The sequence below is a fragment of the Salvelinus sp. IW2-2015 genome, linkage group LG8 (assembly GCF_002910315.2).
Source record: "Salvelinus sp. IW2-2015 linkage group LG8, ASM291031v2, whole genome shotgun sequence".
NCBI lineage: Eukaryota > Metazoa > Chordata > Actinopteri > Salmoniformes > Salmonidae > Salvelinus > Salvelinus sp. IW2-2015.
This window is the reverse complement of record NC_036848.1, coordinates 44,220,865-44,248,506: the sequence shown is the minus strand read 5'-3', so window position 1 is coordinate 44,248,506 and position 27,642 is coordinate 44,220,865. Positions and strand designations below refer to the sequence as shown.

General features: G+C 42.2%; 4 protein-coding genes across 4 annotated transcripts in view; 2 read left to right on the top strand and 2 right to left on the bottom strand.

The window, feature by feature from the left end:
* wnk4a (WNK lysine deficient protein kinase 4a) overlaps positions 1 to 7,625 on the top strand; it is a 79,770-nt gene extending 72,145 nt beyond the window's left edge. Inside the window, exons 15-19 of the mRNA XM_070445040.1 lie at positions 1,673 to 2,535; positions 2,632 to 2,728; positions 3,932 to 4,835; positions 5,023 to 5,332; positions 5,572 to 7,625. Of these exons, the coding sequence (XP_070301141.1) occupies positions 1,673 to 2,535; positions 2,632 to 2,728; positions 3,932 to 4,835; positions 5,023 to 5,332; positions 5,572 to 5,574 (2,177 nt within the window). The 3' untranslated portion in view covers positions 5,575 to 7,625. The remainder of the gene's footprint in view (positions 1 to 1,672; positions 2,536 to 2,631; positions 2,729 to 3,931; positions 4,836 to 5,022; positions 5,333 to 5,571) is intronic.
* On the bottom strand, positions 7,525 to 9,482 carry coa3a (cytochrome C oxidase assembly factor 3a). The gene is made up of 2 exons (XM_023993467.2): positions 8,828 to 9,482; positions 7,525 to 8,310 (listed from the first exon to the last, which is right to left on the bottom strand). The coding sequence occupies exons 1-2, from the start codon at positions 9,135 to 9,137 to the stop codon at positions 8,207 to 8,209; spliced, it is 414 nt and encodes a 137-aa protein (XP_023849235.2). The 5' UTR covers positions 9,138 to 9,482; the 3' UTR covers positions 7,525 to 8,206.
* Positions 9,249 to 20,549, top strand: cntd1 (cyclin N-terminal domain containing 1). Its single transcript, XM_023993466.2, has 7 exons — positions 9,249 to 9,417; positions 10,789 to 10,864; positions 10,956 to 11,130; positions 12,696 to 12,858; positions 19,755 to 19,899; positions 20,061 to 20,157; positions 20,377 to 20,549. Exons 1-7 carry the CDS (start codon positions 9,249 to 9,251, stop codon positions 20,491 to 20,493), a joined length of 942 nt encoding a protein of 313 aa, XP_023849234.2. The 3' UTR covers positions 20,494 to 20,549.
* A 2,242-nt stretch (positions 20,550 to 22,791) lies between these two features.
* On the bottom strand, positions 22,792 to 26,282 carry LOC111967053 (E3 ubiquitin-protein ligase MARCHF7-like). Its single transcript, XM_023991958.2, has 6 exons — positions 26,173 to 26,282; positions 25,772 to 25,875; positions 25,392 to 25,547; positions 24,910 to 25,090; positions 23,332 to 24,682; positions 22,792 to 23,069 (listed from the first exon to the last, which is right to left on the bottom strand). Exons 2-6 carry the CDS (start codon positions 25,856 to 25,858, stop codon positions 22,883 to 22,885), a joined length of 1,962 nt encoding a protein of 653 aa, XP_023847726.1. The 5' UTR covers positions 25,859 to 25,875; positions 26,173 to 26,282; the 3' UTR covers positions 22,792 to 22,882.
* Positions 26,283 to 27,642: the final 1,360 nt, after the last annotated feature.

Genomic DNA, 27,642 nt, shown 5'->3' with positions numbered 1-27,642 from the left:
TATTGTAATGACCCACCTCTCCTCCTCTTCCTCCTCCCCACGGTCCCATGTGAAGAGGCATTGTTTACTCTTCACAAAGAGAAAACTGTTGTAGACTGAGGTTGCTTCACAAATGGCACCCTGTTACCTTTAAGCACTACTACCAGAGCCTGGTCAAAAGTAGTGCACTATTATGGGAATAGAGTGCCATTTGGGATGCAGACAGGGATTTGTTTGGAATTAGAACATCAATGGAGTGAGGAAGGACTAGTTTTGACATTTGAAGAGTCTGAAATTGAAAACGTGTGTATTCATCACAAGTCTTTAGTTTAGTTGAGAACCCTACAGTGGAGACTAGCCAGAGATATTGATAACTCTTCAGGGACTTTTCAGGACGACATAACATTCTTCATTCATTGATTTGACATTTAATTCAACAATGGCTCTACAGTAATGAACCAACACGACTCCCGACACTGAAGTAAACAAGCCACTAACATGTCAATGCAGACAGAAATATACTGTAGGTTAGGCAACTAAAAATGAGGCGGAGGGGCCAAAAGGCATTGCGAAACCGGACTGTGCTGTGGCTGTGTACAGCAGAGAATAGAGACAACTGGGGAGGGAGGGAGATATCCTTCAGATGGCCACCAAGTCTTTAGCTAGTGGGGGTGGAGGGGCAGTTGTATGTTCTTTAATTGAATTCAAATGCTTCCCTCTCTTGCGGTGGGAGTTTTGGAGGAGACTTTCTTGAAAAGTGTGTGTGTGCGTGTGTGTGCTGGCAAACAGATGTTGCAGAGAATCATACTGTAGTACAAGTTAGGCCAGAAAAGCTTATGCTTCACAGTGAGAGCATTCACATCTCAAAAAGAGGCTAAAAGCGCTCTTCAAGTGAAGTAATTACCCAAGAGGCCCTAGGGCAAGGCCGGCGCCGCACCACTGAGGCACAGACCTGGGGTGTGAGGTGCAGGGATGGTTAGTCAGAGCCATGCAAATCTCCTGACAATACCAAGAAAGGGGTCTGAGGAGGGAGGGGTTTTACGATGGTGTTGGGCCCGGTTTGTGTTCTTCTCTGCCAAGATGAGTATGAGTCCCAAATGGCACCCTATTCCCTAAATAGTGTATTACTTTGACCAGGGCAAATAGGGTGCCATTTGGGATGCATACATAACAGCGCATGCCCACATAACAGCGCATGCCCCTACATACAACCAACTGCTCCGGCTATCAGGGCCTTTATGCAATGAAATCATCATCCTAGCTCTATTAAACAGTGATTTTGTTAGACAAAACCCTACCATGGAATCCATCTTTATACCGCACATGAGGAATTTATTTTCTAAATGTCTGATGTCACTTGGCAGTGGGGCGGAAGGAACGACAAGACAATCCAAAGTCTGAGAGAGAGATGGAGCAATAATATAATTGACTCTTTTACAACCTAGGGGATTCTGCTAGTAAATGTCTCTCGAGACGTTGGCATAAGGGTTTGTGTGAGGACACTGTAACGAACCCATTGAGGTTTTGTAAGGCGTTCCTTTTACATAAGTCGTGTTTCTGAGTTAGGTKATGTTATGTTGTTTTGTGTCTACCAATCAGTCACCACACATGAAGTTCCCTCTCAGGAAATAAAAGTTTTGAATGTAATAATAATAACTAACATGTATTATTCTGTTTTGTTTCTATGTTCCAGGTTCTCCTCACTACCACTACCACCACCCAGCCTCCATGTACTCCTCAGAGCCCCCCCAGCAGCAGCAACACCAGCAGTACTACCACATGCCCCCCTTCATGGGCCACACACACTTCCCCTTCCCCTACCCAGTGAACCCCGGTGCCCCCAAACCAGTGGGGTCCCATCCTCCCCTCACACGGGTCGCCAGCAACCCCACGTTCCCCTCCGTCCTCTCCCCAGCCCCAGGCTCCCCCGGCGGCCCCCACTCTGATGCTCCGAGCCCCTCTGAGTACAGCGGGGAGGGGAACCCCCTGACCCTCCCTCCTCACCCCCAGAACCCCAACATGTGGCCCTCCCACACACAGCCCCTCTTCTCCCTGGCCAACGTAATCTCCATGGCAATGAGCATGGCTCACTCCTTCATCCCTGCCAACAGCCTGGCTAACCAGGGGATGCCCTCCATAGCAGGCTTCCACCCCCAGCTAACCCACCCTCAGTCGGTCTACTCGTCCGTCTACTTCCCCCACTACCAGACTGCTCCAGTGGAGCTCCCTTACACCCAGGGTGGGACGCCTGGCCAAGGGCAGCAACACAGTGTCTACCAGGGCGCAGACACTCCACCACAGATGCAGAGGGATGGCTCAGTGCCTGTGTACTCTCAAAATGGACACCCCGGTTGGCAGCATAATCACATATCTCCCCCCACGATGGGCTACAACAGCCCACAGATGGTATCACAGCAAGCAGCATCCAGCCCCCTAAGCCATTTACAGAATAGTTCCCAGGGGTCCTACATGGTTCCTCAGGACCAGTCTGATGTGTCCAGCTGTGCGTCAGGGTCTGATCTTTCCCCTTCGTCTCCAGACAGCCCGGAGAGCACAGTAAGTTACCAACCAGCCCATACATGACTGTCTGACAGTGAGAAGTAATGCCATTCTGACAAGTATTGTCCCCCCTCCCCCTTCTCTTTTCCCAAGTTATCATCGTTCAGCTCAACCACACCAATGTCGAGACCTACGGTGCCTGAGATGAACGCCAGTGCTCCCAAGCCCAGACTATCCCCCAGTTACACAGGTAAGATTCACAGTGACTTTCCCCTCTCTACTTCTACACTAGCTGTATTCTGTATTGTACTGGCCCTTACCTAAGCTTACTGTTGATCTGTTGATGGTAGYAGATGGGTTGGGGAGGACGCTGGCAGACCTATGTTGCTTCTGTTAGCACACTAAACAAATGCAGAGTACACACTCCAGACACACACACATACAAAAACACACACACTCCAGACATACACAGACACTCAACGAGGCCCTTTCTCTAGTGTTTTATGTTGTATTTGGTCTAAATAAGGCCTGATGACTGTGTTAGGGCCAATTGGCTCTTCCTGTTGTTTTCAGTTCTGTTTTGTGTTTTATCCTGTCCACATCAGTGTTTGGTGACATTATCACCTATAAGCACTAGCAGTGCCTCGGGATCTGTTGCGTAACCACATGTCTGGATGGAATGTTCCATTGAATAAGGGACCAATAGGTAGGTGTGATTATACCCCGCCTACCAGTATTGACCAGTTAGAACCCACTGGGTACAGACGTCAATTCAACGTCTATTCCACATTGGTTGAACGTAATTTCATTGAAATTACGTGGAAACAACGTTGATTCAACCAGTGTGTAACCAYTGGGAAGCTTTGCCCAGCAGAAATGACCAATCAGAAGGCTTCTACGCTCGTTACAGGCCTCTCCTCCCACATCCTCCCCACCTGTCTGTGTTCACACCCCCACCCCACCCAGCTCCAGTACCCGAGCAACCCAACCCAGCCCATTTCGCTCAACAGACATACAGAACAGGCTCTGTTTTTGAGAAATCCCAGGGCCACATTCAGCAGAAAATAACTGTTTTCCGACCGTGTAGAGTAGAGTTACACCTAGTGCCAGACCTCCGCTAGCTCTTGCTTCCCACCCATTTATGGCACCATGAACACAACCAGATGTTGGCAGTAGATATGGCAGTTGGATTGGTTTTTCTGACAGAAAGTTATGAAACTAAGGCCAGGATTCTATCCGATCCGTGGTAGATCCGCGTAACAGCACGCTTGACATTTAAAGTACATTTCAGATTGAGACGACATTATCCATTTGAATCAATTTGAAAGTACGAGTCAATGTCAATGGAAAATTATATCACTACTGGAACAGAATGTAAACACAAACTGCAGATTGTGAAAAATAATAATTATCACTGTGTTGATATTAATCATAAACCTCCTCCACCCCACAGATCCCCCGCCTGCTGCCGTCACAGTGGGTCGTTTCCAGGTCACCCCTAGCATAGAGATCCCTATGCCTGCTGCACCAGATGGACAAGGCTCTAACCCCACCAGGCCCAAGTCAGTGGGCAGCTCCTCCCCAGGCCGAACCAGGCCCAAGTCAGTGGGCAGCTCCACCCCAGGCCCCACCAGGCCCAAGTCAGTGGGCAGCTCCACCCCAGGCCCCACCAGGCCCAAGTCAGTGGGCAGCTCTACCCCAGGCCCAACCAGGCCCAAGTCAGTGGGCAGTTCTACCCCAGGCCCCACCAGGCCCAAGTCAGTGGGCAGTTCTACCCCAGGCCCAACCAGGCCCAAGTCAGTGGGCAGCTCCACCACAGGCTCCACCAGGCCCAAGTCAGTGGGCAGTTCCACCACAGGCTCCACCAGGCCCAAGTCAGTGGGCAGCTCCACCACCTCCGAGAGCAGCACAGAGGAGCAGGGGGGGGCAGATACAAGCCTGAACACCTCCCTCACTCTCTCCCCCCCAGACCGACACCTCCCTGTGGAGGAGGACGGGGAGGTCCAGGTAGGGTGGGCCGGGACCAAAGAGCAGCAGCAGGAAGAGGAGGAGGAAGAAGAGGGGGAAGAAGATGACGAGGAGCATGAGGAGGAGAAGGAAGAGCAGCAGATAGTAAGAAGGAGGAGGAGGAGAGTGTGTAGCCTCAGTCTGATGGGTACGTCTGCAGACAGCGGCCTGTCCGTCACGGTGGTGGATTCAGAGGGGCGTGGCCTGTGGGAGGGAGGTGCAGGGAGCCCTACCTACAACTCGGCCCTGCACCACTTGTGGCTGAGCTACAGCCGCAACTTCACGTACATGAGCAGTGACGACTCGGAGGACGAGGACATGCGGGAGGAGCTGCAGGTGATGAGGGAGAAGTGAGTGTTTCACCTTCAGCATCTCTCCAGTTATTTACCCATTTTCATTCCAGATCGATTTAGGGTTTGAATCCAAGTTTGATTATTTTGAACTCAACTTGCATCTCAACTATTCCAAATCACTTAAACAAGTCCTCAGAGTTCTCACCTATCTGTTTCTCTCTCTCTCTCTTTCTCTCTCTCTCAGACACTTGGTGCAGGTGCAGAGTCTCCAGGCCACCCAGAAGAGGGAGATTGAGGAGCTGTATGAGAGGATGGGGAAGGTTCCCCCTGCGGGGATTGTCTCGCCTGCCGCCATGCTCTCCAGTCGCCAACGCCGTATCTCTAAGGAGAGGAGTTACCCCTCCACCTCCCGCAGAAACAGCCTGCAGCGCCTGGACATACTCCCCCTCCAAGGTATCATCAGGAGGAACTCTCTGGGTGGCAGCAACAGCAGCAGCAGCTCTCCGGAGAAGCCCTCTAAAGGGGTGACCTTTGCTTCCGATGTCAGTAGAATGGTTAGAGTTCTCTCATTATGTCTTTATTTACTGTACACAGAGCATGGCCACGATTGAATTAGAGGTGCGTTGTCGGTAGTGCAATGTGCTTGTCTACAACGCACCTCTGATTGAATCACGACCCATATCTTACATTTATTTTGCTGTCTAAAATCTAAGTTTATCTGGAAATCCTAATGTGCAATGCACGATGCTCTACACATTTAATCATTGCATCTCCTTGTCTCCTCTCTCACCAGTAAGAATCTTCAACCATGCTTGCTGTAGAATAAGCCCAGACTACCTCATCTAAAATGTGACTGAAATAATCATGCCCATCCTGCTGGAGGAAATAACTGACATCACCTCTAAACCCTTTATCTGGGCCCCCATTGGAGGAGACTTACCTAGATCCCCCAGAAACCAGGAAGCTCCTCTGCTGATCCAATAGTCACAGGGTTAATCATAGGTCGCAGGTCCGTCAGAGGTCGCTGAGCCCTCTGCTATGAAGGGACAACAGAACCGTTGTCATCCGCTGTCAGTCACCCCCAAGAGAAGCTTGCCAGATTCAACGGTTCAGTGCAACATACCCGTTCTAGGACGCCACCAGAACAGTGTTTAAAATGAGATGGTCAAAAGTTTCAAAACTGCCTAATCCTCAGCTAATGCGTATAAAAGGCTCACAATAGTACTAGCCCAAGTAGTGCACCATCATTCTTCATACTATGCAATGCTAGTGAGAAACGTGTGATCATTGTACATAGAGCCTTAATGATCAGCTGTAGTCCTGCCTTGTAGCCACAGAGCAGTAAGGGTTGTTCCAGCTCCAATATTGGGATCATGGGATCGAGGCCGGGGCAGTTGATCATTATTTTCCTGCTTATCTGACTGTCGCACACATTTTTATTGGGAGCAGTGGAGTGAGATGAAGCTCAGTAACTCTTGCTGTATTTCAGATTATTCACTCTCCTCTTTGCACATTTGACTGTCTGTTTGGAATCTGTTGATGCTGACTGTAGCTCGCTACTGCCCTCTAGAGTCTGACTACAGAAGTCCAGATATGTTGTTATAGTTCTGCCTGTTTTCCAATGTACAATAGTGATGCAACAATATTTCTGATGAATTCAACAGCATTATGAAGGACGACTGTTGTCAATGTGTAGAAAGATGTGAACATAGATGTTAAAAGATGGTAGGCAGTACCTTATATACATTATAGTGAGCATTTATCAATAAAATGCAACACTATGACAAGTAGCTTTCCGAACAACCATATACAGTACTATAGGTAGACCTACAACACTGAAATCATTTAGGTGTCAGTCTTTCCAGAATATTTTAGAATTTCACATTATATGTGTTCATATGAAATATAAAAAGGTTATACAGTAAGAAGCAAGCCACAATACAGCTCTATAAATGACAAATACCTAAGACTAAAACTACTCCTTTTAAAAACAAATCAAGTGAAAGTATTGCCAAATCAGCCACATCGATTAAAAAAAAATAGGCAATTTATGGTTGATGATTTTCAACTCTCCTGACTTTTTAGCTGAGATTATATTTTCTCCCAAAATAATTAAACATAGGTCTAGACTACTGGTTCTCACCATGATTGTAAATGTGTAAATATGAAATAATGCATTTGTAAATTACTTTTACAAATGAATCAAAGACATTTTGGCAAGCTACTTTTCTTGTGCAAACACATTGACAATGATAAACCTTGCTGCAATGCGCAATAAACCAGGCACCCTATGCACTTTAGTAAATTCTACTTTAGTAGTAACTCACACTTTTTGGTAAAGTAGCATATTTATATGCACAAGTGGGGAAGAGTACGACTACCCTAAAAAATGAATTAAACTGTGAGCCCATATTAGCTATTGCCTTAAATACACATATGGAATTCTATTGCAATGATACTCTTAAGATTTATATTTAAAGAAAGAAAAAGTGATTACAATCCACATTTTTGAATGCATGTATGATTGTTGGTTGATTGTATTGCTTTAACATACAAAGCTGCTGTCCTGCCATGCTCAATCTGTGCCTTTTCCTTGCAATGTCTTATTTTATATTTTTACTCTGTAGCTTTGGTGGCTACAACAAACTCTGTAAATCATATTTTGACAGAGTTGAAATAATGATAGTGTTCCTCTCCGCTTCCGTACTACTGTGGCAATATCAGTGTATGAAACATTACACTGACCTTGCTATAAGATGTCATTTATTGTTGTGAAAAAACAAATGCATAATAACAAATGTACAACTCAATCCTTTATCAACATAAATATATTTCAATATAAATATGTTTCTTTGTCCCAGTTGAGCTGTTATATTTCTAATCCCACCTATTTCAAGGCCACTGTAGAATTAACATTACTGATAGACATGAGGTTGAATTAGTTTTATAGTTTTGGGAGAAATCCTTTGATGCTGATTTGAAGGGAATACAAATATTTCTACACAAGTGCCTAGTRATTGGGAAGAAAAGGAAGGAGAATAGGTGCCTACTCATTGGGGTACCATTAAGAAACCAGAAATCATTAAAAAACATGTTGCCTCCTGTTGCCATCCGCTTGGTGCCTAATGAACAAGACCCAGGATCCTGAAATTGTAAGGGGGTAATCGGGGGCAGTAGATAATTCTTTCTACAGACAAGCATGTTTAATCACCATGAAGACACTTAAGTCAGCAACACAACCACATAAAAGTATACATATCCAGGGCAAAACAGGGTCCGATGCTGCCTTGACAGTGGCTAGCAGTGGAATAAGATGTAGCACCAGCATTTGTCAGCATTAGTCCCTTCCAGTACAAGTAGGCCTACAGGCGATAGGATCAGTGGCACACCACACAGTCGATCTGAGCTCAGTCCATCTGATCGCCAAGTCAGTTGGCGCCTGTCTTTGCCCCCCCCATTCTCGCGACCTTGGCCTCCTCATCCAGCTCATCCATAATCTTCTCCTGTTTCACTGAGTAAAACGTGTAGCCATCTAGGAGGAGCAAAGTCAAGGCAAATGTGTTGACAGAGGCAAGGTATGTGCTGGGTATGAAGCTATAGTCGAGCTTAACTACATAAACACAAGGATGAACGTTTTCATCATCATCAACATACATTTATGGCAGACATGTTTTACACTCATCACCAGCTTTCACTGTAGCAACTTGTAATAAAGTGGCATGATGAGAGAGCTACTTAGCTAACTCTAGTTAGATCCTTGCTTGGCTACTAGCTAACGTTACATGGTTATCCAATTAGCTAACTCGCTTGCTACAGTACATGGCTGTTATGCAAACACATGTCATGCTGTTCTTCACCACTACAACGTGAATTTCATAACCTATCTACAATGACTTACAGCTTCAAGGACATGCATGAATAATGTCTGGTTGACTTTAACTGCTAATAGTTATGGCAACATTACAATGGATCGCTATATCATGCCATTTAGTGGCAAATAAGCTCATGTTACGCAGTTCACCTTTTGTGACTGAGTTTGGCAAGGATACAAATACCCATTACAATGGCTCCGATAGCAAGTCCTGTTGCAATATTACGGCCCCTGAGTTGCTGCGATTTCTTCTTCCATTGCGCGAGCTCCACTTGTCTGATAAAGTAGAACTCGTCCCTGGTAAGATCCTCCTTGCTTGGATCTATCCTCTTTGCAAAAGGGACTTCGGGATCCACTGTCGGTTTCTGGTCAGCCATTTTTGCGACAGCCTGATCTGCTTGTGCAACACTATAATAGGTCACCCAGACATTTCCGGTTTCGACGCGAAAGGTTCGTTTTTTTTTATAGTGTGTCAACCGCCATCTCATGGCAAAATAAAGTACTGCATTTTCAAAAATTAACTCCGCGGACAACGAAATCCAAAGTTTTTTTTATTTTTATCTTGCCATTGTATTTCTGGCTAGCTAGTAACGTTAGCTATGGCGAAGAGATTCCTATTCTCGCCAAGCCAAAGCAAAAACCTAAAGTTTGGTGAAGCTTCTTTTGATATTTTATCAGACTTTCTCATAAATCTCAATACCAGAAACAAAGATAAACTAAGTAATTTATCACGTTACAGTGGGGATTTTAAAGACAAAAGATTGATAGGTAAGTTTTTAGCTCGCTGCTGGCTAACGGTTTATCGTAACTTTGGTCAACTATCTCATTGTTCTATCTGTGCTTTGGCAACGGCCATTACAAGAACACGCCACCGGAAATGCGAATGGCGCCACGTTTGTTTAGGCTAAAGTTACGTAACATTACGTTATTTTGGCTTCACAGGTAACCTGTGACAGGTTGACCAAACCGATCTAATATCAAATATTTAAAAAACGAGGCCACTAGGGTCAAAATGAATGTAAATATGAATTATCCATAAGTACATGGACACTAGCTATAAGTTATGTGCTATTATTTTGTTGATTTTCTGATCGACTGATAAACAACTGAATCACGTCGTAAACAGAAGAGATGATGAAAGTCGGATCTTTCATATTAGCTTCGATTGGACTAAGTTATTCTGCTACACAGTAGCAAGTAGGATAACATTTTGTCTCCCAAGTGGCGCAGCGGTCTAAGGCACTACCTCTCAGTGCCAGAGGTCACTACAGACCCTGGTTCGATCCTGGGCTGTATCACATCCGGCGGTGACTGGGAGTGCCATAGGGCGGCGCACAATTGCGTCGTCCAGTTTGGCCGGCGTAGGCCGTAAATACGAATTTGTTCTTAAACTGACTTGCCAGGTTAAATAAAAAATAAGCGCTGATAATAACAACACAAGCAATATCCACACTGTACAATATATATTGCTATTTAGCTTAAAATGTGATCCTTTTAACATTTATTTAGGCAAGTCAGTTAAGAACAAATACTTATTTACAATGACAGCCTATCACGGCCAAACCCGGACAACTGTGCACTCCCAGTCACCACCGGATGCAATAGAGCCCAGGATCGAACCAGGGTCTGTAGTGACGCCTCTAGCACTAAGAAGTAGTGCCTTAGACATCTGCGCCACTCAGGAGCCCTGTCCCAAGAATTGAACCCACTACCTACATGTACATATTACCTCAATTACCTCAACTAACCGGTGCCCCTGCACATTGACTCTGTACCGGGACCCCCTGTATATAGCCTCGCTATTGTTATTTTACTGCTACAGTTTAATTATTTGTTACTTTTTTTTTTCTTTTCTTTTTATACTTATCTATTTTTTACTAAACACTTTTTTTTCTTAAAACTTCTGGGAGCATTGTTGGTTAAGGGCTTGTAAGTAAGCATTTCATTGTAAGGTCTACACCTGTTGTATTCGGCGCATGTGACAAATAAAATTTGATTTGACCCTGGCGTTGCAAGTGCCATGCTCGAAAGTTACCACAATAAACTGTCTAGCTAAAACATTTACAGACTTGAACCGTAGGACTAGGCCATGAAATCCAATCTGAATAGGCCTAAAACCTCTGGCTCTGTTTCCCACAGAATGTGTTTTCCTTGTCACGGAAGAGTTAAGACTTGACCCCTTGGTTGGATATCATGCTGTTGAACTACTTGAAAGGTAGGATTCATGATTTGAAAATAGGAACTATCAGTTATCTGTCAATGTGATTAAAAATAAGACCAATTTTATGAGTATCTTCTGCTAACAGGTTTATGATAAAGCACCTGGAGGATCTGTTTTCAACACCACACACACCTGCAGGGGCAGCAGGTGTCCATAAAAGAAATTACGAGGACCTTGTTTATGAGAACCTGAGTGAGAAGTTCCATCTCATTCTCCTCTCTTGTGTGCAAATAGCAAGCAAACTGTCTTTGCACAGTGCTGTGAGTTTTGGGAAACCTTTTCATTATCATCTGTAGTAGAGGTTGACCGATTATAATTTTTCAATGCCGATACCGATTATTGGAGGACCAAAAAAAAGCCGATATCGATTAATCTGGCAATTTATATATATATATTTATATTTGTAATAATGACAATTACAATAATACTGAATGAACAATGAACACTTTTATTTTAACTTAATATAATACATAAATAAAATCTATTTAGTCTCAAATAAATAATGAAACATGCTCAATTTGGTTTAAATAATGCAAAAATACAGTGTTGGAGAAGAAAGTAAAAGTGCAATATGTGCCATGTAAAAAAGCTAACGTTTAAGTTCCTTGCTCAGAACATATGAAAGCTGGTGGCTCAATATTCCCAGTTCTTCAATATTCCCAATTAAGAACTTTTAGATTGTAGTTATTTTAGGAATTATGACGCGTCGACTATTTCTATCTATACCATTTGCATTTCATATACCTTTGACTATTGAATGTTCTAATAGGCACTTCAGTATTGCCAGCCTAATCTCAGGAGTTGATATGCTTGAAGTCATAAACAGCGCTGTGATTCAAGCATTGCTAAGAGCTGCTGGCAAACGCAGTAAAGTTTAAATGAATGCCCACGAGCCTGCTGCTGCCTACCACCGCTCAGTCAGACTGCTCTATCAAATATCAAATCATAGACTTAATTATAATATTATAAACACAGAAATACGAGTCTTTGGTCATTAATATGGTCAAATCCGGAAACTATCATTTTGAAAACAAAACGTTTATTCTTTCAGTGAAATTCACGGAACRGTTCCGTATTTTATCGAATGGGTGGCAACCCTAAGTCTAWATATTGCTGTTATATTGCACAACCTTCAATGTTATGTCATAATTATGTAAAATTCTGGCAAATTAGTTCGCAACAAGCCAGGCGGCCCAAACTGCAATGAACGCAAGAGACGTGACACAATTACCCTAGTTAATATTGCCTGCTAACATGAATTTCTTTTAACTAAATATGCAGGTTTAAAAAAATATACTTCTGTGTATTGATTTTAAGAAAGGCATTGATGTTTATGGTTAGGTACATTTGTGCAACGATTGTGCTTTTTTCGCGAATGCGTTTTTCTTAAATCCTCCCCCGTTTGGCGAAGTAGGCTGTGATTCGAGGATAAATGAACAGGCACCGCATTGATTATATGCAACACAGGACAAGCTAGTTAACCTAGTAATATCATCAACCATGTGTAGTTAACTAGTGATTATGTGAAGATTGATTGTTGTTTTATAAGATAAATTTAATGCTAGCTAGCAACTTACCTTGGCTCCTTGCTGCATTCCCATAACAGGTGGTCAGCCTGCCACACAGTTTCCTCGTGGAATGCAATGTAATCGGCCATAATCGGCGTCCAAAAATGCCAATTCCCGATTGTTGTGAAAATTTGAAATCGGCCCTAATTAATCAGCTATGCCATGCCGATTAATCGGTCGACCTCTAATCTGTAGATCACCATTTGTATCACCATTCATAATGTCAATAATACTTTTCTCACCTTTTACTTTACCAGGTGGTTGACAACAACACAGCAGCGCAGTTTCTTCACTCGATGGGCCACAGCATTTCCAAACAAACTATCATGAACATGGAGCTGATGATCTTGAAAGCACTTGACTTCAGGATAAACACCCCCAACCCTCTGACTTATGTTGAGATACTCCTGGAGGTGCTTGGTAAGRATTTCACATTCTGTAGTCCTTATGATAACCATAAAAAGAGACATGACATTTTGCTGTAATGAGGTGCTACATTACATGCTACATTCCTATTTTGGCCTGTAGAACCCATTTCCTACAGGCAATGACCAAAAGCGCCCTCTTTGGCCTCATGGGCAGAACGTTATTAATATCATTTAAAAATATGATTTAAAAAAACCTTGATAAATCCAATGTTTCTATGTCAAACAGTTTTGTTATATTCCAGTCTTCTGTCTTCTGGGTAGGCCATCATTGTAAATAAGAATTTGTTCTTAACTGACTTGCCTAGTTAAATAAAGGTTACATTAAAAAAAAATATATATATATAAATGTATATAAAGTGTAATATTGGGATGCAAACTCACAATTGAATACATTTCATCTCTATATCTGACATGGTACAGGGGTCTTCTTTTAAAAAAATCCCATAACCATGTGTGTGAGGTGTATACTTCTGTTTCAAAATAGATTTGTTTAAGACTACCAAGAATCACTCTGTGACCCTGATTTAGCCCACTGCTGTAAAAGGTTTATAAAGTAAAATGCCTCTGGAAAAGTTGTGTGAGGAGGTAGCAGGGCTGAGGGGGAGTTTGGAGTTTAGCCATAGTGAAATTCTCACGCTCCAAGGAGAGAACAAGGCACTCACAGCCAAGGTAAAAATCCACGATTCCAACATGGATTGTCTATTCAGGGAAAACAGGAAAACAGTGATGAAGGAGTCGCTACTAGACATACAAAGTTGTAGCATGCGTGAAAATCATTTTTTGGGGTGGGTTCCTGAGGACGTATCCGATAATCCAGAGGGCGCGATCAGAGAATTCATGCAATCCGCCTTGAAACTTCCTATAGAGACTGTAAACAAGGTGGCTTTCCACCGAGTACACAGACTTGGAGCGACAAGACCAAGGGTCCCCGACCGATCATCGCAAAATTTGAACACTACCAACAAAAGGAGATGATCAAAGCAGGGGAAGGGAGCTTAAAGGGACGAAATTCGGTCTCAATGACCAATTTCCAAGGGAGATAAACGAACGTCGTAAGAGACTGTATCCGGTACAAAGGCAACAGAGGGAGAAGGGTAATCGTGCCTTTCTCATTGTGGACAAACTCTTTATAAATGGACAGCTATTCCGAGACAGCTCCATAACACCATGGCTGTACTAAATTCTACAGGGACTTCAGGGTACGAAAAAAAGAAAGTATGGGAACTGTAAAAATATCTGAACACTATGAAGTGGATATGAACACACATGTACTCAATTACATGCTCACATACATATACGGACTTACACATACACACACACACCTGATCTTTCTCTCTTCTCTCACTCTCTCTTTCTCTCTTTTCTCTTCTCTCACTCTATTGTCGAGAACTGTTTTATAATTTAATATGTTTCTTGTTTGTGTATATTTTTTATGTATTTGTCTACAAGTTTATATATGTTTACAACAAGCAAGGGGAAGATATCAGAATAGGGGCATTGGGGAATAATAACATATTGTACGGAATACATTTGTACTGTAGTGAAGCCGTCTTAAGAGTAATGCAAGGTCTCTTTCATGATCATGTGAACGTCAATTGCTATGGAAATGCTGGGATGTGTTTTTCAATGATGTTAAAGGTAATTATGATGCAGCTATGACGGTGATACGATATGGATTACAATTATCATCAATATTAAGGCTATACACACTACATGTTACACACATAGACACTCAACCAATGCAAAATAGCGGAGTTATTATTTATTTGGACAGCACACATTATAGTCTTACTCTTATACAGACATCGTACACACTCACTAAATCACATCCGATATCATACACATCAACCTACTCAGATTTACTACACACATAATATCTTGTCTCAATTTTCTAACATCTGTGGCATTGGCTCACAGGCAAACAGGCAAGGGAATAAAACAAATATTGCTAGAACCTATTTCTTGAATTCTAAATATCAGACATTTGAATGCTCTAATTTTAACCGTCATAATATCTCTGATGGCAGTGACTTTACAAGCACTAATTATGGTCAATTTAGACTGAGAATAGTATCTAGTTATGGTAGGGTGAAATAAGTATAGCCAGTTATAATTGTAACAGTTTAGCAGATTATAAAAAAAGAAGATCAGTCTTTATGTGGCTAAAAGAAAAGGAATATAACATATACTGTTTACAGGAAACTTACTCTACATCCTTAGATGAAGTTGCGTGGAAAAAGGAATGGGGTGGTGAAATAATTTTCTGTCATGGACAAAGGAACTCAAAAGGTGTGAAGATATTAATTAACAAAAATTTCGATCTGAATGTGCAAATAGTCAGGAATGATTTGCAAGGAAGGTTGATCTTTTTGAATATGAAAGTGGCCGAAAAAGAGATTTGGCTCATTAATCTATATGGTCCAAACCAGGATGATCCATACTTCTTCGAAAACAATTATACCAATTTATTGAACTTACAGGCAACAAATGATCAAATCATTATGGTAGGAGACTATAACACAGTGTTAAGTACCTCAATGGACCGTAAAGGTAATCACTCTATAAACTATCATCACCGTGCCCTTAAGGAAATCACAAATATTATGGACACATTAGAAATAGTGGATATTTGGAGACTAAAAAACCCCGATCTAGTGAGATATACATGGAGGAGACTTCATCAAGCTAGTCGTCTTGACTACTTTGTCTCTTTCTCTCTTGCATCAAACGTTAAAAAAGTTTTAATAGGAGACAGAATGCGATTGGATCATCATCTAATTGGCATTCACATAACTCTTATAGGTTTTCCACGTGGACGGGGATATTGGAAATTTAATCAAAGTTTACTMGAGGACAACTTATTTTTTACCTAAGACAAAATAATATATAACTGAATTTTTCCAGTATAATATAGGTTCAGCAAATCCCCTTATTGTTTGGGATACCTTTTAAATGTAACTTCAGAGGTCATTCAATTCAATATTTATCAATAATAAAAAAGCAGTTTCTGGCTAAAGAGACAAGACTAACAAGGGAAATCCATGAACTAATAGTACAGGTAGATAGCAATACAAATGATACTACAGAGATACAAAATAAGTTAGAGGAAAAACAAAAAGAACTTGAGGAACTTATTCAAGAACGATCTAATGTAATCTATTACAAAAATAAAGTAAACTGGATGGAACATGGAGAAAAATGCACAAAATTCTTCCTGAATTGCCAATACAGGAACACTAACAAAAAMAATTTGCGGAAAGTCGTTACTGAAGACGGAGTCATCTATGATTCACCGAGATTATATTTTAAGAGGAAGCTAATTATTTTAGGCAGATGTTCTCTTTTCCATCTCATCCTCTCCAACTGAATGAAGATTACGGTAAGGAATTATTTCCAAATAATATAAAAAATGGAAAATTAACAAATGTACAGAAAGATCCGTGTGAAGGCCAAATTACAGAGGAAGAACTTTTTGAGGCTATTAAATACTTTCAGTCTGGAAAAACCCCAGGGCTTGATGGCATACCGGTAGAGGTATATCAAGCCTTTTTTGATATACTAAAAGCTCCATTGTTAGATTGTTTTAACTACTCCTAAAGAAATTGTAGTCTCTCAGGTACTCAGCAGAAAGGTCTGATTTCTCAATTATTAAAACAAGACCCAGATGGCAAATATAAAGACCCAGTCTATCTAAAAAACTGGAGGCTCCTTACACTTCAATGTTGTGATGCAAAAATACTAGTGMAATGCATAGCACTCAGAATTAAAAAGGTTTTACCAGGTATTGTTCATCCTGATCAGACAGGTTTTTAACATGGATGATACATTGGAGATAATATACGACAACTACTAGAAATAATATAACATCATGAAATATCTAAGAAGCCAGGCTGTCACGGCCGATTAAAGAAGAGGACCAAGGTGCAGCGTGGTGAGCATACATTTTCCTTTTATTACTAAAAATGACGCCGAACAAAACAATAAACACTACAAAAACAAACCGTGAAGCTAAAGGCTATGTGCCCTAAACAAAGTCAACTTCCCACAAAGACAGGTGGAAAAAGGGCTACCTAAGTATGGTTCTCAATCAGAGACAACGATAGACAGCTGCCTCTGATTGAGAACCACACCCGGCCAAACACAAAGAAATAGAAAACATAGAAATAAAMAAACTAGAATGCCCACCCTAGTCACACCCTGGCCTAACCAAAATAGAGAATAAAAGCCTCTCTATGGCCAGGGCGTGACACAGGCCTGGTATTTATAGCAGATTTTGAAAAGGCATTTGATAAAGTAAGACTGAATTTTCTTTATAAATGCCTGGATTTTTTCAAATTAGGTGATTCTCTTATAAAATTGGTAAAAATAATGTATAGCAATCCCAGGTGTAAAATAGTAAATAATGGCTACTTCTCAGAGAGTTTTGAATTGTCAAGAGGAGTTAAACAAGGGTATCCGCAGTCACCATATCTATTCATTATGGCCATCGAAATGCTAGCTATTAAAATCAGATCCAATAACAACATTAGAGGATTATAAATACAAGGCTTAAAAACAAAGGTGTCCATGTATGCCGATGACTCAAGTTTTATATTAAGTCCGCAAGCTAGATCCCTGCAATGTCTCATTGAAGATCTAGATAGCTTTTATGTACTCTCTGGACTAAAACCAAATTATGATTAGTGCACAATATTATGTATTCGGATCTTTAAAAAATACAACTTTTACATTACCCTGCAGTTTACCTACAGTTGAAGTCAGAAGTTTACATACACTTAGGTTGGAGTCATTAAAACTTGTTTTTCAACCACTCCACAAATTTCTTGTTAACAAACTATAGTTTTGGCAAGTTGGTTAGGACATGTACTTTGTGCATGACACAAGTAATTTTTCCAACAATTGTTTACAGACAGATTATTTCACTTATAATTCACTGTATCACAATTCCAGTGGGTCAGAAGTTTACATACACTAAGTTGACTGTGCCTTTAAACAGCTTGAAAAATTCCAGAAAATGATGTCATGGCTTTAGAAGCTTCTTATAGGCTAATTCACATAATTTGAGTCAATTGGAGGTGTACCTGTGGATGTATTTCAAGGCCTACATTCAAACTCAGTGCCTCTTTTTTTGACATCATGAGAAAATCAAAAGAAATCAACCAAGTCTGGTTCATCCTTGGGAGCAATTTCCAAATGCCTGAAGGTACCACGTTCATCTGTATAAACAATAGTAAGCAAGTATAAACACCATGGGACCACGCAGCCGTCATACCGCTCAAGAAGGAGACGCGTTCTGTCTCCTAGAGATGAACGTACTTTGGTGCGAAAAGTGCAATTCAATCCCAGAATAACAGCAAAATACCTTGTGAAGATGCTGGAGGAAGCAGGTACAAAAGTATCTATATCCACAGTAAAACGAGTCCTATATCGACATAACCTGAAAGGCCGCTTAGCAAGGAAGAAGCCACTGCTCCAAAACCACCATAAAAAAAGCAGACTATGGTTTGCAACAAAGATTGTACTTTTTGGAGAAATGTCCTCTGGTCTGATGAAACAAAAATATAACTGTTTGGCCATAATGACCATCGTTATGTTTGGAGGAAAAAGGGGGTAGCTTGCAAGCCGAAGAACACCATCCCAACCGTGAAGCACGGGGGTGGCAGCATCATGTTGTGGGGGTGCTTTTCTGCAGGAGGGACTGGTGCACTTCACAAAATATATGGCATCATGAGGGAGGAAAATTATGTGGATATATTGAAGCAACATCTCAAGACATCAGTCAGGAAGTTAAAGCTTGGTCGTAAATGGGTCTTCCAAATGGACAATGACCCCAAGCATACTTCCAAAGTTGTGGCAAAATGGCTTAAGGACAACAAAGTCAAGGTATTGGAGTGGCCATCACAAAGCCCTGACCTCAATCCTATAGAAAATTTGTGGGCAGAACTGAAAAAGTGTGTGCCTACAAACCTGACTCAGTTACACAAGCTCTGTCAGGAGGAATGGGACAAAATTCACCCAACTTATTTTGGGAAGCTTGTGGAAGGCTACCCGAAACATTTGACCCAAGTMAAACAATTTAAAGGCAATGCTACCAAATACTAATTGAGTGTATGTGAACTTCTGACCCACTGGGAATGTGATGAAAGAAAAAAAAGCTGAAATAAATKATTCTCTACTATTATTCTGACATTTCACATTCTTAAAATAAAGTGGTGATCCTAACTGAKCTAAGACAGGGAATTTTTACTAGGAATAAATGTCAGGAATTGTGAAAAACTGAGTTTAAATGTATTTGGCTAAGGTGTATGTAAACTTCCGACTTCAGCTGTATATAATGGGCTGATGGTGAAGAAATATATAAATAAGCTCTCCACAATGAATTTCAATAGAAAACTTGTAAAAATAGACAAGATCCTGCAACCATGGAGAGGTAAATACCTTTCTATTTATGAAGAAATTGCCCTGATTAACTCCTTAGTCATATCTCAGTTTACTTACTTATGCAGCTGCCTACTCCTGAAGATTCGTTTTTCAAATCATATGAGCAAAAAAATGTCTTCTTGGGGGGGGGGTTGACTGTGGGAGGGGTCTCGAATGCTTGAGGTAAAGCTATTGGGGAACTGTGGAGTGATCTTGGAGGGTTCGGGTTCACTTTTTTTGTCCTGGTGGGAGATCTGTCAACGTGCCCTTGAGCAGGGCATTGACCCTGGATGCTTCTGTGTGTCGCTCTGAATGGGAGTCCGTTGGATGACTGGTATGGTGTAATTGTTGAGCTGCTTCACTGCAAGTATATTGTATGTTTCGGATATTCAATAAAAKAWTTTTTTTAAATGCCTCTTGGTGTTACCGGTATGTAACTATTTATTCACTACTCACCATATCCTACAGGGCACAATTACTCTTCTATCCCTGTGGAGCACCTGCATCACCTCAGCAGACACGTTCTCCAGTTCACCTACCTCCAGAGGACAGCCATCTATGACTCCCTGCTCAAGGCCACCACTCAGTGCCTGAGCCCATCTGACGAACAGAGGTAGGATGCGTCCCAAAAGGCACCCTATTCCCTATAGTGCTCTATTTTTGACCAGGGCCATTGGCAGCCGTAGTTTTCCTCTCTCAATGTTAGGCCGTGTGTTTAGTTAACAGCAGTGTAACAGCCATAAATAAGCATGTGTCCCCTGTGAAAACCAACAGAAAGACTTTTGTGTCGGTGACTGAAGACTGCATGCTTCTTGGTGTTGGTGTCATTGCTGTGGGTGCATACATCCTCAATGTCACTAACTGGGAACAGGTGATCAGCTACTATAATATATCCTTCTTGTAAACAGTCATATTATTAACTTTTATTTCTTCCATACTTATTAGTAAGGTTTAAGCTATTATGTTGAAGTTGGATTATTACCTTTAGCTAAAAGCTAGTGTTTGGTTACTACAGTGCATGCTGCTCAGTGAACTAGTAACGACCCAACCATTGACTAGAACTAGTAACGACCCAACCATTGATCACCAGGTAGTGGAGGAGCTGAGTCACATCACAGGGATCTCAGTGAAGAGCATCAGTGATTTCACACATGTTACACTGATGCACATTACCAAGAACAACTCTCCCATGGTCACAGCAACTTGAGTCGAGTCCGAACAACACATTCATCGATTGAAAGATTTTATTTACGCTAATTTGTTTTAAGTTGGTCTGAAACTTGACAATGAAGTAAGTTTCTTCAGCTACAGGAAGTTATGAAAGAAAGAAAGCCATTGAGACATAGACAGTATAGTACTGTACAGTAAAACAGTACAGTAAAACTACAGTGTCTGTGTATGTAAAAAGATTGAAAAGTTCACACCAAACATCTGATATAAAAACTAGCTCCCTGAGTTTGACTTTCTAGTTGATTTCCTTAATAATTTAACTTCTATTTTCTGGATGTTTATCTCTGTTTACTGTTCCAACAATTAGCAGCATTAAAGAGCCTTCTTCCATCTATCAAGTCATATCTGTTAAATGCCATAGTGCAATATAAAAGCAAAGCTGATGTTAAAATCCTAATAATAGAAATGTAATAAATAGTGTAATAAGTAATTCATTTAACTTAAATAGATAAGAATAAATGTATTTATTATACCCACCACCTTTCTGTCAAGTTTATTTCTCCTCTGTCCAGATGGTACCATTGAATAAGATGCACTGCATCGTGTGTTAAAATCATTTCATGAAATAAGTTATAATAAATTCATCATTAACGTCACTTCACCCAGGATTTAAGAACAGGAAGGAAGAAGGGTGAAGGTGTCAGGTGTCCCTGGTGTGTGATTGCCTCTCTGGCTCCCTCTGCTGGCTCTCACCCTCAGTGTGTGTGGAAGAAGAGGAAGCCTCCAAACCTGAGGGAGAATCAAGAGAACATCCAGTCAACTGCTGTTATTCAACTGTAGATAGCTATTCAGAGAGTGTGACACATTTCACTGCACCTATCCGGTGTATGTGACAATAAAACATCTTAATTTGTCGATATATTTTTTAATAAAAGGCCCGTAAACACAACAGGTTCCATTGATCAATCATTCTTCAATCAAAGTTGTCCTTTAAACCTAACAATCTTTCAAATCAAATTATTTAAAATCAGATTTACTCCTCAAATCCATTTTACAAAGAAGACAATTATTTAGTAAATTGCAGACATCTCAATATAAGAACTCTGGCTATCAAGTGTTGATCCATTTAGATTTGCACAGTATTTCTGTCACCAAATGATCAACACTGTCGTCACCTACTGTTTGCCCCTGCTGTTCTCTGAATCAGGTACAGTCTGGTAGCCATCTAAGATAAAGAAACATTTCTGACCTTCAATCTATCTCATACTGTAGCAGCTAATCATGAATGTACCAATTAGTTATACTCCATTATTTATGGGAAGCCTAGTGAGTCATCTTGTTTTAAATCCCTCTCTCTCTCACTTATACTGTATACCTCACCTTTAAATGTACAGGCTTAGATATAGGCTATCTACTTTCTGAAGGAGTAACAACTGCATTAACTTGTGATACTGTATGTATAAATGGATAGCTGTGGAGTAGTCTGTACCATTGGGGAACAGGACGTTAGTCCCTCACTGCATGAGAAACAGTTCCTCCCTACCCTAGAGACGGTGTTGCTACGTGACTGGGCCACCTGCAGCAGCTCTGAGAACCTCTGCTGAAGGATCAGCAACATGTACAGCTCTGGACTGGTCTGCTCCACCTGGGACGGCAGGGAAGTCAGAGGAGGTTAAAAGAGAATATGGATGAGATAAACAACCTACTAATATTTACTCCTACTAGCATGCCATATCACACAGCAGGTTAGCGTTTTTCGTCATGAATTTTGTTCTGGAGGCAGCTCTGCAGAGTGGTCACTAGCTGGCACAGCCACAAAGTCATAAAATCWGATTTMAAACCTAACCCTAACATTAACCCTAACCACACTGCTAACCCAAATGCCTAACCCTAACGTCAAATTATGAACTAAAAGCAAATTTTCATTTTCATTTAATTTTAACAATATAGCCAATTTTGACTTTGCAGCTGACCCATCTAGCGGAAATTGCGCAGCTCTGCCTCCAGAGCAAGATTCATAACCGTAAACGTCAACCTGCTACCACACAGATAAGCATTTATATTATAAGTCACAACAACAGAATGATACAGTTATTGCATAGCTGGGTAGTATGCTATAGGGATATGCAAAAGAAGGGATGTGTACCTGTGTCTGACCATGCCTTTGGTAAAACTCCTCCATGTCAAAGTCGTCCAGATGCAGTGTTAGGCTCCCCTTACACAACTCACAGGTTTTGACCGCACGACAGGGTGTCCCCTGGAAACACATCGGTAACACACAACCACACACACACACACACACACACACACACACACACACACACACACACACACACACACACACACACACACACACACACACACACACACTTCATTCCTTCTATCAGTTCAGAGCCACACCATCATGATTCATTTCAACAATTAAATCAGTCATTAAACTGACCTGACTGTATTTTAGTCTGGATCCACCTCTTCAGGCAGTCGTGGTGGATGTACTGCAGGCTGCCGGAGCAGAGACAGGGGGTGAGCAGGGGGTTCGTCGGGGAGCCAGCACCACACTGACAGATACGACACTGGTCCCCTTCCTCCTCATCAGACGACTCCTCCAACAGACTGTGGAGGTTAGAAGACTACAATTGAGATGAAGAATATAGGATGATTTCATGCTACTTTATAAAGTTGTTSTTAATGTTTTTTACACTCAGTGTAGGTCAAATTAAGATCCTACATCTGTATAAAAGACCTGTAAGCAAAATAAATGTGCATGCCAAACTTTATCAAGGGACCAGTAACTATATTTATGGAGGATACTCATCTGACATAATGACAATAACAGAAGGAAAGAATACTTGTTCCATTCTCCAGCTCCTCTCACCGTTCTTTGATTTTGCGTAACGTCTCTGGGTTGGTAGCCGGTGCTGATTGAGCCTCCTGAGCTGTCATAGCACCGCTACCCTGCTGTGCGTTGCTCATCTGAATGTGAGCCACCTCCCTGCGGATGTCACGGAGGGCCATCAGGGCCATGGTCAGGTGATCCATCAGCCCAGAGGTCCCATGGCGCGAGGCTTCGCTGGAGGACGGAGTGTCCTCTGTACTACTGTCACTACTACTAGCTTCTCCTCTGACCTCCTCTGGTTCCTCCTGCTGGATCCTGCTGACCAGCTGGGAGTGCCTCAGGGTGTAGCTGGTCCTGGGTGGTGAGGCCTCCAGCACCGGCCATCTCTCTGAGCCCAGCCAGATGGGGTTAGCTCTCCTGGGGCTAAGGGGGCTGAGATGATCCAGCTCAGGGAGGTGTTCATACAGCTGCTGCGGGGTAGTGAGAGTCCCCCTGCTGGCTCTCTGTGTGACAGAGGGTGTTATGGACAACGGTGATATCGACAGTCGACCTACTTGCATCAGTGAAGGCATGGGACTATATCCTCCTCCAGTGTATGAAGCTCTACTGTTTGGTGAATCTTCAGGGGTGCTTGTTGACTCCATACTCAGCTGGGACTGCAGGCCCCTGGGACTCCGGACGGTACGGACACTGGGAGATTGAGAGGCAGTCCACCTCACAGGGATGTAGTAGCTCTCTCTATCAGCATCCTGACATGAATGGCTGTCGTCTTCCCCGTCCGACTCAGACTCGGAGGACAGAACACCCAGCGTGCGGAAGTAGCTGCTGAGTGGGCCGGTGAAGGAGTCACTGAGGCTGAGAGAGCTGCTTTCCAGGGTGCCACTGCTGGAGGGGCATTGCGAGGGGAGGGACTCCGGTACAGACAAAGGACTGGTGTCAGCTAAACTCCTGGAGCAGAGCTCAGCCCTGTAGGTGTCCTCACTGCGTACGTACTCCTCTGTGATACTACTGCTCTCTGAAAAGCCCTGGAAGGGATCCGAGATCAGCTGGAGATAGGGATGGGGCTCTGGGTCGTCTGGGCTGGGGGAGCGGTGGTACTGCAGTGAGGGGAGACGGGGCCAATCTGTGTAGGACCTTCTAGAAGAGGTCAGGGGCTGTGGGWGGGAGCAGCTGTCTAATGGCCTCTTGACCAGATCATGTCTTGTAGAGATGTTTGAACTATCTGCACAGTCACATGATGGTGCCCCCATCTTTCTCTTCCCCCTCAGTGTGTCTTGACTTTGTGTTAGTTTCAGAGTGTTTGACTTAGTTGCACATGTGGATAACTTACAGGCTCTGTTTTTTATAGCCACAGATCTGTGTTTGTGACATGGTGGAGATTGTTCCTTACCTTGAAAAAAGCATAAAGAAGAAAGTATATACATTTGGTAAAACATGTAAATGTAGTCATTGGACCCCATAACCACTGGTGAGGGAAGTCCGTTGTCTAAGACAGGGTTTTCCAAACTCTATCCTGCCCCCCCGTGACATCCTTTTTTTTCCCTACACTACTAGGGGGGGAGGGGGGGGGCATGGTCTAAAGAGGATGCAGCAGAGAATGCATTGTGAGAATCTTACAGTGGGATGCCAGTGGGGCAATGGCTCTTCTCCATGTCTTTGATGTGGTTGCCAGTTCTGCTGTTCTACTTTGGGTTACACTGCTCTGGGTTCCGCTGGAGATGGCAGGAAAGCGGGACACTGAGCCTTTGTTCTGTGAGTTTCTCATCTCTGATCTGGTGGATTTCACAGAGCTGGAGGACTGCAGGCAGCAAGACAGAGAGAAACTATTAGAGGATGGATAAAGAGGAAAGTAGGCTACAGTCTCAACCAATGAACTGTAGAGATGTTGACATTTTACTTTAGTCATTTTGCAGACTCTCTTAGTAGTTAGTGCATACATTTCTCATACRGGCCCCCCATGAGAATCAAACCCATAACCCTGGTGTTGCAAGCACCATGCTCTACAAACGGAGCTATACAGGACCAATGTTGTTTCAATGACATGTACAGARAATGTTATGTGGCACTTGTAAAACTGTAGAAGTGTGAAGAGTTAATACCTTCTTGGTGTCTTGRGCTCCCTGTGCCCATGGTCTTTCATACCTGCGGGCTTTGAACCTATTTGTCTGAGGTGTTGGTGAAGGCGTCCGTACTCTGTGTACTTCCCTCCTCACCTCTGCGTCTGCCCTTTCCTGTTCCCGTCTGCGTAGGTGGTCCTGCAACATAATTACCTTCATTTCCATATAATCGCCTTAATTATCATCACTTTCATTCAGCTATAATCTCTACACCATAGGCMATCACTGTTATCTGTTGTGGTCATACTTGAACAACATCCATCATACAATTGTCTATGCCCTGTAAACCTTCATGTCATTAAAATTATTTTAGAACTGCTAATGTATAAGATTTAGGAATACCTCTTTGGAACATAGCTTACCTGATATTTAAGGTCTCTCTTCTTCACCTCACAAATGTGTTCAGCATTGGTGAGGTTCTCAGCTGCGCGTCTTTCCCAGCTATACATTATGTGGACAAAGACTCCTGACATACAACGTTACAGATGGTCAATATTTGAAGTAAAGTTTATTGATTTATAAGATTACACATGGAGCTATTTTACATATCAAAAAATGTGCTAGTTACCTAACTTAGCTAACTCGTTGGCGTGTTCGTCACCATAATAATGTAATATATTAGCTAGTTATATAATAGGTATGCTAAGACAGGTGGATCGGTCGAATTGTGGTGGCGGATGCTTAAGTAAATGCAAATGCTCTACCATTCTGTTAACCTATTAACTAATTACAGAATAGCTAAATTATTATCATCTCCTCTTACTATTTAATCGAATCCATTTTCAGTCAGTCAGTGAGCCGCTAGATAGCTAACGTAGCTAGCTAATTCCCCAACTTCTGTGTTTTTCCCTCTGATGCGTCTCTTTGTCTCCATAGAGATGAGGCACGTTCACAAAACTTCAGGTGGAGTTGTATGGGCGTGTCGGTCGCGCGCATGCAGGATTTTTTTCGTGGAAATTTGTCTCCCAAAAATTATACAACAGGTCAGATCTGAGCGCATTCATGTTGGTAAATATAGGATACCCATAGCCCATCCAAACAGCTCCATCACTTCCCATATGGTCACCATGGAAACATGGTAGGTAGTCATTGGGGGATTGATTTTTTATGGCTCACTTGCCAACTAAGCAAGTCAGTTCTTTAGGGGTCTGCCTTTTGCTTCTTCCTAGCAACTGGTTGCTATGCTGCTACTGTTTCCATGATTTTGTTGATGCAGTGTATGAGATTCATAGGCCTTATCAACTTGGTCACTCACATCTATAGGCTACAGTACAGTCTAGTTCACACAATAATCTAAGTAATACACACAAGTAGTTCCCTGCATGCTGGTTTTCCTGCCCCCTGTTTTCTTATGAGGCAGAAAGAAAAACATTTGACCTTTTTTGAATGTAAAAAAACCATCTTTACTCATATCTRTACTTACTTCAATAATATCACTTCAATAATATCAGTGCCAGTTCGAGGTGGCCTTCTCTTTACCCTTATACAATACAAACTTCTTCCCGCAATAGCTTCTTCCCGCCCCTGTTTCGGTAAAAAGCTGAGGGATGGGGCTAAAGAAATGTAACCACTCTCAAATTCATGTACAGAGATATGAATGCAAGGACTGACCATCCATTATCAAAATAATAGTTTGAACCATGTTTAGAGGCTGTATAGTGTTTGTTTACAATTACTTTTGTTTATAAACATTGGAGTAAAACAAGCTTATATTTTGGGTTCTGATGGGGTATGACAGTTGAACTAAGCTCATGAGACATTTCTAAGTTATATTATTCAAGAATCAATGGGTACATATCATGTAGCTACTGCTGATTGCCCATTTAATGGACAATTAACTGCATGTCAAATTGTTGTTGTGCTAACCTTACAGCTTGAGKATATGCCTGCCTACCCCAACTTCAGTAGCAGATATGCTATGGAGAGATCATGGGAATAGAGAAATCTGCACCCCATGATCCTTCAGGAGTCTCACAGGCAGCACAACATCTGAGTGCAGAGCGGAGCGGTGTGAGGGGTTACAGCTGCCTGAAGCACCTGAGGGAAGGTGTGTGCAGTGGAGCTGCTGTGTGCGAGGTAGACTTTGCTTTGGCATAGAGAGTGAGGTTCATCTCCAATAGCATGCTATTCTCTGTTTAGTACACTACTTTTGACCAGGGCTCAAAAACAGTMCACTAAATAGGGAAGATGGTACCATTTGGGATGCAGTGAGAGAGAGGTGCTGGAGTTTCAG